At 47.2% G+C, this 11,094-nt stretch overlaps 1 protein-coding gene across 1 annotated transcript; it reads left to right on the top strand.

Moving 5' to 3' along the window:
* Positions 1 to 178: 178 nt before the first annotated feature.
* On the top strand, positions 179 to 7,254 carry LOC147228969 (nephronectin). Its single transcript, XM_086156184.1, has 7 exons — positions 179 to 246; positions 1,413 to 1,531; positions 2,796 to 2,888; positions 2,989 to 3,111; positions 3,962 to 4,081; positions 5,883 to 6,017; positions 6,615 to 7,254. The coding sequence occupies exons 1-7, from the start codon at positions 179 to 181 to the stop codon at positions 6,869 to 6,871; spliced, it is 915 nt and encodes a 304-aa protein (XP_086012310.1). The 3' UTR covers positions 6,872 to 7,254.
* The last annotated feature ends 3,840 nt before the right edge of the window (positions 7,255 to 11,094 follow it).

Genomic DNA, 11,094 nt, shown 5'->3' on the forward strand with positions numbered 1-11,094 from the left:
CTCTTGAATTTGCTCTTGGCACAGGAGACACCTCCACAATTGCTTCCTAAACACACAAACGACGCATGTGTCTCTTTCGACAGGGGGGAAAACCATTTTGAGAAAAAAAAAAAAAAAAATTTATATTGTCGGCTAATATGTCCAGCCCTGCAACCGCGGTGGGAAAAAAATGACTAAAATGAGGAGACGGTTCTTTGCGGTGACCTTGCATCTGATAACGCTCTCCCTGGCTCATCATCCGGAAAGGTAAGCATCCATATCACTGTACCTTACTGATGTGTATCCTATAAATACAGAGAATTTAAGTGTCGCTCAGTGATAACAAAATTTTTGCAAGTTATTCAATTTTATAAACACAGGAAGGATCGCTAACCTCTCTCGGACTCGGAAACCGAACGCCGAAGTCTTATCTAAACGCGGGCGCGGGGAGTTTTTAACACTTGGGTTATCCTGCGGGTCATTCAGTCGGATGTTAATTGGACCCTCAGAATGTGAATGTCTTGGACACGTCCCCCCCCCCGCCGCCGCCGCCGCCGCCGCCGCCGCCGCCGCCCCTCCGAGAACGTTGGGAAATCAGGAACCCTCCTCACAGCTGCAGCAAATGGGTTCCAGTGCGCGAGCCGCCCGACAGAGCGCCGTTTGAATCGAAAAGAGACGGCATTTTTTTGCTAATAACTTACACGTGTCGCCGCTGAAATTAGACGATGTTTCGAAGGGGCGAAGGTTGAAAGGACGTGCCGTCTTGGCTTGAGCGGTTTAAGTTAGTCGCGCCGGTGAGTCCGTCCCGAAAAAAGATATTCGGATGCGACGTCGATCGAAACGTCGGCCTCGTCGTAAAGTTTTGGATGCGAAAAAGAAGTCGAGTAGAAAAAATATCAGCCGCGAGGGAAATGTGAGATTAAATCGTAAAACTCAAAGACAGATCAGATGAGTGCCACTGAGCGCGGTTAGATTTATGGGCTCACATGAAGGGGAGGCAATAAAAAAAAAAAACAATTAAAAAACTTTGAATTTTTCATTGATCCTTGCTCACAAATTGCTAACCATCTTATTTTTGGAAAAACCTTTTCTATTTATTTTTATTTACTGTCGTCGGAGGCCGTTCACGTTTTTTCCTCTTTGCCGTCCACGACACTCCCAACAGTATATATTTGAGTTGTTTCCATGTTATTATTAATTCCACCTTAGGCCCATTACTTGCTTAATGAATCTCAGCTGATTTCGGATCACCGAGATTATTGAGTTAGTGGTACACTTATTTTACAGTTTTTCCAGTAAAAACTTTAAAGGCCATCTGTTGCCTTTAACTTTTACTCGCAGGGGCATCTAGTGCATCGGCGAGCTCCGGGCCCCGGAGGCGAAGGCTCGACGACGCTTAATGTTCTGATAACCTTTTGTCCAAGCCTTCGCAGGCCAGCGGGGGGGGACGTGTCGGAGCGCTCCGGGGGTCGCTCACCGCCGGGGCTCTGCAGCTTCGGCCAAACGACTTCCTGTTGTTTGGGATGGAGGAATGTCCGCGGCATTTGTCAACGTAAGTCACTTTTGTGATTCAGTGTGACTCAGTGAGCGCACAACTACAATGACACATGGCTGAGTGTGTGTGTGTGTGGGTGGGTGGGTGGGTGGGTGTGGAGTATCTCTGGAAAAAAATAGAAAAACAAAAGGCAGGATGCAAACGTCGGGAGGTGCGATCGCTCCTTTATGTTATTCTCAGGATGTGTTCTGTGATAGAACGTATCAGGAAATCGCATTTTGCTCATCATTTCTCCACTTTATTCGACTGCTTGCATGACAACAACAACAACAACAACAACAACAACAAGGTTCTTGGTTTGATTCTGGGTCTCCATGTTCGTTCCCACCGTCCAAAAACACGCAGAAGGTTCATCGGAGACCCTTAAATGCTCAGATGAAATGAATGGTTATATATTTTTATATGAAATATCTGTGGAGATTCTCAGTTGTCCGGGTCCTGGTGAATTCTTGTCGAAATCATCTCGTGGTGGCAACTGGCCTCGAATTTCGTCATTTTAAGACGTTTCACCGCTCATCCGAGAGGCTGCTTCGGTGCTCATCCTCTCGGATGAAGGGCGAAAACTTCTTCCTGCGAAGAAATGCAAATCCAGTTGTCAGGTCAAGAGGTTTTTGACCATATATGACGTACAAACAAGAAGGCGAATGGTTACATGCCTCAATATGAGGCCCTATGATTGACCGACGATCAAACCACGCCGAACCCCCACCTCTCGCCCAATTGGCACCATGCAGGATTGGCAGTATAGAAAATAAATGAATGAATGAATGAATGAATGAATGAATGAATGAACAGAGGGCCTTTTTGCAGGATCCCCCTGTGTTTTCCCCGTGTCTCCATCTTCTCCAGTTTCCTCCCAATGTTCCAAAACTTGCGTGAGGTTCATCGGAGACCCTAAATCGTTCAGATGTGCGAATGAGCGAGTGAATCGTTTCTTCTCTTTTTTATGACGTGTGAATGAGAATGAATGGTCGCATGATTTAACATGACGTGTGAACGGTCGTATGTCTGGATACGAGGCCCTGTGACGAAGCCCTGCCTCTCGCCCAGTGATAATCGTGACCTTCGGCGCAGGATAAGTCATGTAAAATGAATCCATCCGTCATCATTCCAAAAGATTCCTTTTGCTCATCTGGCTGGACGGATAAACTTTTTTTTTTTTATTTCTATGCTTTTACAGAGTTTTCTTTCACTATTGTTCTCAACAGATGTCGCTGTCGGAATTGAGCGGGTTTATTCTCTGCCTGTCTGTTGTCCGCAGCGGTGTGTGAGAAGCCCTGTGTCCACGGCGAGTGTGTGGGACCGGACAAATGTTTATGTTCCAGGGGATATAAAGGACAAAGGTGCGATGAAGGTGAGCGTCGTCAGTCTTTTGTTTTTTTCCAATGTTCCCGTCACGGCCTTCCTCCGCCGCAAGGATTCCCGCTCGAATTCTCTCCGATTATCCGCTCCAGATGTGAACGAGTGCGGTTTCCCGGAGAGGCCGTGTTCCCACCGCTGCATGAATACGCACGGTAGCTATCGCTGTTACTGTGAACCGGGCCACACGCTCAGCGCAGACGGACGCACCTGCACCGGTGAGTAATACCTCAAAAACTAAGATGATGCCGTCCCGAATGATGGCATTTCTGAATCTTAAAACCTTTTTTTTTGTAATATTCGCCAGCCATCCTCACGCTGTAGGAGGTTAGAGTACCTGAGGACTTGCACCGGGACCCGGATAAATTGCTTTTTTAGGCAAACGTAAATGTTTATGGTGGGATTTCACGGATTATATTACGGTATTCAAAGGTAAAAATAGATTTAGAGTGATGCTAATTGCCTGATGACTTCAGCTGTTGACAGTTACAGAGGACCCCCCAGGGAGACGCAGATGGAGAGATTGTTGGAAAAAAAAAAAAAGAATTTAGGGCCGAAATGATATTAACCTTATTAAATCCATCTATGTTTTTTTGTAAAATTGCAAGAAATGGCACACGAGAAACAGCACAAATAAAATGTCACAAATATCCATACTTAAAAAAAAGAAAGATGTAACGATATACACGTTCTTCTCGACATCATCCACGTATAGTGGGTGTCTTAAAGTGTTTTGGGGAAATTTCAAGAACCAAGAATATAAAAAAAAATGTCTGAATTCAAATAAAATGTTTCAAATATCCACACAGAAAACCGAAAAGATGTGATAATGAGATGTGATAATATTAATGTGAAATGTAAATGGAACACTAGTTCTTTTCGACATGATCCAGGTACAGTGGGTGTCGGGGGGGGGGGGGTCGGGTCTCTGGCACCTTCGCCCGCGGCGTTTGGACCAGACAGGTTTGACAGCAGGCCTGACACCTCCTCCGTGAGGTGTGTGTTTTCTCTCCCAGCGGTGATTCAGTGAGCCCCTTCTCAGCCAGTGTTTCCCTGTTCGCCTTCCAGGAGGGGCCGAATGTTTTTCCCTACGCTGCCAGTTTGGTTGCCAGATGGAGAGAGGGGGAGATGTTCGTTGCCTGTGTCCCCCGGGCCTCCACCTGGCCGTCGACAACAAAACCTGCGAAGGTAGTTCACCGGCCTCCATCTCTTTACCGCCGCGCCTCTCCTGTTTCCGTTCGGCGTCTTCCGATTTTGGAGCGTGACGATCGGAACGGCGAGAAAAAGGTTTGTTTTCGCTTGTCGCCGAAAGCAAAATCCACCGATTCCAGGAACGTTCAAAGCGGCGGCGGCGGCGGCGGTTTGATCGGCGTGATGGAAGGATCTTGGAGGACTCATTATGGTCGCTCATAAAAGTAACAAGACTTTAAAAGTACATAAAACGAGAACATTGAAAATGATCCGGCTATGGAAAAGCATAGTCGTTACCATCAAAAGGCAAGGCGGCGATGGCGCAGACGGGGCCAAGAAGATTTAGCGTGTCTCGCAACTTTGCAAACAGCTGATGCGAGCCAGCCCTCGTCGGCGCAAAACGCAGTTATCTCCCTCGGAGCCGTCGCGCGGCTCAGACGGTTCCCTTCCACGAATTCCATCGGCAAATGTCATTCAAGGCGCCTCGGCGAAATCGCTCCGGCCCACACCTCCCGCTTCCTCCGCACGCCACTCCGCGAACCAACCTCCGCCCCGACTGCCGTGTCCGCCCGAATCAATGTCACCTCTGTTGTCATGTGTATGGAAAGGAAAGGAGCTCCCAGAACGGTGCCCTGATGCCAAAATAATGACAAAACAGAATTATTGCAATTCAGTCTTCATCTCTGACTTAAGTGGATCTGACTGAACGGTGCTTATTGCTCATGCTTTGCGCACGCAGCGTTTCAGCGCCACGGCTCTTTGAAGGCTAATGACTTGGAGTAGTAGCCGCTACATCGACTTCTTCCTAATCTCGGTGGGATCGCTAGATTTGGTGTTTCTGCACCGGACAAAGCTGTGATTGGAATCATCAATGAGATGCATCACCCACACACACACACACACACACACATATATATATAGATACATATATACAATTTTGGCATTTATAAACCCAGCTCCTGCCTTCATTTTCTAGCCTATTTAACTTTCAAGTGTGTCAGCTAATGTAGCAACTCTCCCTTGGGTCCGTCCACCCAAGGCTCAAAAAGACATAAATCATCCAATGTGGACTCTTTCCTTAGCGTCCATCCCCTTTATGACTCAAGGCTCTAGAAAGCGTCTTGTAAATCACCGAGGGCAGACACCTCCTGTCCTGTAATGATGTCCGTCTTACCCCGGTCTCACGGCTAGCGGGGAGGTTTTCTCACACCGCCGCCGCCGAGCCTTGAACCAAGCGATTCTTGGAAAAACATGGTGACATTTGCCTTGCTTTAGTGGAAGTTTGCAGATATCTCCATATGCACACTGATTATTTCTGTCATGACTTACACGCCCCCGATCCGCCTTGAAAACGGTTATTGAGTCGAATAATAAACACCGATTTGCACGAAGCTAACGTACGCGGGTGAAAAAAAAAAATGTTCTCCCCACATGCAACTTAACACCTGATGTCGAGCCTTCTTCTTTTGTTTTGAAACACCTTTCAAAGCTTCACTACAAAGCGGGAGTCGCAATTCCAAGGTACTCATTTTGCGGCGTGCATGTCTGTTTAGAAGGTAATGGTTGTTTTCAGCGCAAACATTAAAGAGCGCCGTCGTCCAAGCATCGGACGCGAGTGTGACCGACTTGAAACGGCCCCGGACAGACATGTCATACGGTGTGTGTGTGTGTGTGTGTGTGTGTGTGTGTGTGTGTGCAAACTCCAACGGCAAGTGACGAGTGTACAGTCAAGTCGCTTGAGCCAGGTGCTCGACTTTGAGTTTCCGCGCATGTGTGTGTGTGTGTTTGTCGCCCGCAGATGTGGATGAGTGTCAACGGGACGTGCACGCGTGTCCTCAGCGGCAGACCTGCAGGAACACGTTCGGCGCCTTCATCTGCGTGTGTCAGGACGGCTTCGTGATGGGGATGCTCCAGGGTTCGGTTCAATGTCGAGGTACGTGAGAAACGTACCCTTCCTGTTCACTCATAAATCATCATTTCAAAATCTTTTCATGATTTCAAGTATTATGCCTTAAGAATAATTGTAAGAAACGTAGGTAGAGAATGTCCTGAAGCCTTATTTTGAAGGTTGGAGCGAAGACCCCCTTCCTGCGAAGCAGATGGTCACACATTTCCCACAAAACGCTTCTAATGCATGTTAGGATGTATGACTTTTTTGTTGTTTTTTTTCCACGCGTATAATCGAGCAAGGAGATGCGATCGATCGAATCCCCTTCCAGATCTGTTCAATGTCAACCCTCTAAATGACTAAATGGATGGTGGAGCAAACCCCACATGTTCTGCTCATCTGCGCTAATTGACACGGAGAAGGATCATGTTTATTTGATGAGCGTTCGAAGCTCACCCACTCAGCAGCGGGTTCACCCGCCAGCTTTTTTTTTTTTTTTGGGCTTCGATGCAAACCGAAAAAAATGATCTTGAAAACAGCCAGATCTCCGGCGAGGAGAGCACCTCTTAGTTGGTCTGCAGAAAAAAAAAAAAAGGGGGTTTGCTTTAAAGGATCACAATCTCCTTCTTATCTTCTCCGCAGATAAGGATGAATGTTTGACCGGGACTCACCGATGCAGCCGCCACGCTCGCTGTGTCAACACAGATGGTTCCTACACCTGTCAGTGTTTGGAGGACTACATCGGCGACGGACGCACCTGCTGGCCCCGGAGAGCCCCACAGTCCAAGGCTGACATGTACTTCAATTACAAACTCTCCAAAAGGACCAAGCCGACGTTCTTCATAAGTCCTGGCGGGCTCGCCGCCTCAAATGGAGAGCGCCGCTTGACGTCGGGGTAAATCACGAGGACTTTGGGTTTCTAAACAGAGCTGTAAAGATGTCAAAATACGTCGCAGAGCGAGTGAGGTATTTCGCGAAGAAACGCGAAGAATTTTCAGAACAACTGGAAACGCAAAGTGTTTAAAGCTCTAATTTCTAATTTCTGTCGAAAGAACCCGTCATTTGTTCTTCTTTGTTCTTCGCTTAAGACCCGCGGCGCGGCCGGTCGATGATGGCGGGGAGGCGTCGTCATCCGCTTCATCGGTGCCAAAAAAAGCACGGCACAAAATACGCCAGCTGTGCATTTGCACGATCGGTACGATACTAGATATCCCCCTGAACGCACAAATGCTTTTGTTTATTGGTTTGTTTGTTTGTTTTTTAATGGCAAATTAAGTTTTGTGTGGCCATATTAGAATTCGCTTTGCTAATAAAAGACTGACCTCTGCTGGAAAGAAACAGACACTGAAACAATCTCCGGTCAAACAGTAATTTAAGTGGGATTTGAAAAAAACAACTCAGGCCGGTGTTTTTTTGTATTTCGCCGATCTTCCTCTCGAGGCCCGCGGGGCATGTTTTCAGACCCGCGAAGTCACACGCGGGGTAAACTACCACACAGCGAGAGAGCGTAGACAGGTCAGACCATCCGAATACCAAGAATCTTTGTCTGTCAGCGGCCGTCTGGAAACCCCTTCCTGCTTTCGGAGAGTGCAAGAATGGAAATTGAAGTTTGTTTTTGATGTTTTTCTCGGGTCAATTTCACGTTTCCTTCCGAAGGATTAAGATCATGACCCCGGGAGAGGGGGAATTGAGATAATAACTGTAATGACGGGAGGCGGTGGTAGGGGGCAGTGTGTGTGGGTGTGTGTGTGTGTGTTGCGTCAGTCGCAGGGGATGTGAAGGGGCCGAGAGAGTCGGGGCTTGCAGTGAGAACAAGCAGCTGCTGCCTGCTGAAGGGCCCTGCCACTGACCCTATTCATCCCAGCAGCAGGTGTCACATCAAGTCCCCACCTCGCCTTCACACACACACACACACACACATGTGCTTCACGTGCACGCACGCATACACTCGCGCAGAATCGCAGAACCCCCCGTGCGCATCTACACACACACATACTCACACAGAGATAATGTGTGTGAGTGAGGGGGGACCTGGAACTACTTACAAAGAACAAAGAGGGAAATCAGGAAAAAATGCAGCCTCTTCGAATAAATCTCACCACAATGCTGAGAAAAATCCCCAACCTCACCCCCAGAAACACAAGAAAAACCTGGTTTCTCTCTTTCAAAGCAGTCAAAAGTATCTTACAAAAGCAGAAATAGACAACATTTTAGATAAAAGGAACCAGGCCCCCTTTCTGAAAAGGACCTCACACCGCGCCGAGTGTAATTCCTACCAGAAACTGGTTTATTTACCAAAAAATAATAAGATTTAATGCCAAAGCACTTAGGCTACAAATAAAGGACAACAAGTGGTGGGTACACCGGAGGGGGCGAGGGGAGAAAAAGGAGGACAACACCGGGGTGGAAATTTTCCCTTTCCTTGTGCTTGTTATTTTCTGGTCCTCTGTTTACATGACACACCAGATTTCGCATGGAGAAGTGGCTGCAAGAATAGCGGCGCTAGAGCGGCGCTGAGTGGCCTCCGCGAAATAAAAGAAAACAATAAACATGTCAGAGGAATTTGGTCATCTGCGGTGACACGAGCTCTCACACCGAGGCCACGGCGATTCCGCGAATCAAAGCGCTGCCCCTCGCTTTTCCTTATATAAAGCAAAATCAACATTTATCCTGAGAAAGTGAGCAATGATGCTGACAAGTGCATAGAGCCAATGACAATACAATAGCGGAGACGCGAGGAACAACCGTGCCACCCACGTTGCTGAAAGGCCATGCTTTCAAACACCACCACTGAACTGTAAAACCACTAAAACCCCTGTCTTGCCCATACTGTCCTTTTCACTTTAGCCTGAAATAAGCCAGTCTTTTCTCCCTGTGCTCCATTAGAGGAGGCTTTTCCAGGGCTAATTCTGGCATTATGCTCCTTTTTGGACCCGCATCTTCTCTGACACGCAGTCGCTGTGAGGAGGAACACAGAGTGGCGTTTCCATGAATGAGTCGAAATTATAAAAGCTGACCAATCACGCTCGAGCCAAAGCTAAAACCCTCGGTGTAAAATCGAATCCGGTCACCGAGCCATTTTCCCTTGCCGCCTGCGGTGCAGAAAGAGTGCGATGGCTCGCCGCCTGCAGCGACCGTCCGCTGTTCCTTCTTTCTCGTTTCACTGCGAAAAAGAAAGTCACCAAAGAAACGCTTAGCGTTTGAACGCAGCGCAGCCCTCTCGGTCCTCTTTAAATCATATTACGTGAGGCAAAAAAAAAAAAAAAAAACACATAAGTCGCTGTCTCATGTGACCTCCCGGGGGTAAAAGTCCAAAACGCGCTAACGCGGTCCTGATGGAAGATCTGCCGCCGGAGAAATTTTTCAGCGCGCTGCAAGAAAAACCCCGATGGCGAAATGCTCAGACGACATCAAATGAAACACACGCACATTCGAACGCCGGGTTTATTGGTGACCTTCATTCATGTTTCAAATCCGCATGATGACTTTGAACTCTGTTTGAACAGAAAAAAAAAGTCGCCCTATTTTCCTCCCCCTTTGTTCTCCACACAAGGTACATAAAACAAGTGGAACAGCCACATCGTAACATGAAAGTAGAGACTTGACCCGACCGGAATTCGCCGTGCCTAAATCATTCTTAATATGAGAACCGGGCGGCCTTTTTCTGGGGATTATCCTTGATGAAACCGGAAAGATTTCCAGCTAAGCTATATAGGAATGCCCACTCTGGAGAAGGTGAAGGGAAGTGGCAGGGACCACAGTGGAGGCCAACACACTTTATTATTCCTTTGTGCAGCAATTAGAGCCCAACTGCTGAGAAAAGCAATGTATTTCTGAATGTTTACAACCGGTACGCCGGGAGATGCCATAAATCCGTTTCGCTGACAAATGAAAGATCAATGTTAATCTGGCGAGCAGAGTTGCGTGACCCCTGTACACTCACCGTTCAAAACATACAACTGCACCTTCATCGGACATTTCGTCGGTTTGGGGTTTGGGGTTTGGCGCGGTGAGAACAGTGTTTTGGGGTATTTAAAAGGAAAAAAAAAAATGCAGGCACTCAGGAGGCGTCTGGATCTGGCTGGCTAACCTGCATTCACGATGCGGGTACAGCGTTCCCGGCGAATCCTTCGAATCGGCGTTCGCGCTCGACGCTCAAACACTTTCCTAACAAGCTGTGACAGGTTAAGCTTATGTTTGCAGACCTGTAGATTTTGCTCCGCCGCCCCCCAACGTGGTGAGAAAATAATGAACGTATTCTTTACCCCACAGGGGACGGTCGCTACGAAATTAAATCGAGATAACGTTTTTCCTCCCGCCCGTGTTTACCCTTTGGGGTGTCCTTGAGGGGAACGAAGGAGGTCTCAGACAAAAAAGGTCAATCGTGGAAAACAATTAAGATTGTACCCATTTTGACCTTTTTTTTCCGTTCTGGCTCGAGTTTGTCTGTGAAGACTGAAGAGTTCAAAATGTTTAACAGTTGACAGGATGATTTTGTTCCCACTCAAACAGGAGTCAGTGGTCTTTTGTGCATCATCATCAAGATCCCTGACGTCAAAAAGGTAAGCGATCAGCGATTCGGATGGTTTTGCTTATCGTCCATTACAGTGACATCTGCACTGTATTGAATATGAAGGAGTTGCAAGTTATTTGTCTTGCGATGCTTTAAGTGAAAGAAAAACAACTTTCAAAGAAACCATGTGCAAAGCCTCCTCCCACAAATTATGGCCTGGTAAATTGTGATAATTCACAGACATTCTTGTCAATAAGAATATGACTGGGAATTCCTGACTGAAATGTACTCCCAATCATCTGCATTAGGACTCCTCACAAGAAGGTCTGTGCCTTATAATTCCTGGAGAGAGGCATCGCTGTTGCGGTTTTTAAATGTGTATTTTGGAACTCCGAGGCCCGCGGGACAAACGCCAACCCGCCGCATTTGTGTTTGAGAGGAGGCAGAGATCTCTCCGCTTTAAATCTCCATTTTTTTTTTTTTTTTGTCAAGCCGCACCGCATCTTGATAGATAAATTGCAGTGCAGTGGAGAGGAAATATGATCCTCAAAAATGTGTAAGAAATGATTTGTTATCAGTCGCTTGATTCAAATGTATGGAAAAGGCAAT

The sequence above is a fragment of the Fistularia commersonii genome, chromosome 12, assembly GCF_037954325.1.
Source record: "Fistularia commersonii isolate RoL2024-O1a breed Wild chromosome 12, RoL_Fcom_v1.0, whole genome shotgun sequence".
Classification (NCBI taxonomy): domain Eukaryota; kingdom Metazoa; phylum Chordata; class Actinopteri; order Syngnathiformes; family Fistulariidae; genus Fistularia; species Fistularia commersonii.

Excerpts from the sequence above, each read along its gene's own strand:
- LOC147228969 (XM_086156184.1), top strand. The coding sequence starts at position 179 with ATGAGGAGACGGTTCTTTGCGGTGACCTTGCATCTGATAACGCTCTCC. Across the intron at positions 1,532-2,795 it reads TGTCCGCGGCATTTGTCAAC|CGGTGTGTGAGAAGCCCTGT; the intron begins GTAAGTCACTTT and ends TGTTGTCCGCAG. Across the intron at positions 2,889-2,988 it reads AGGACAAAGGTGCGATGAAG|ATGTGAACGAGTGCGGTTTC; the intron begins GTGAGCGTCGTC and ends TATCCGCTCCAG.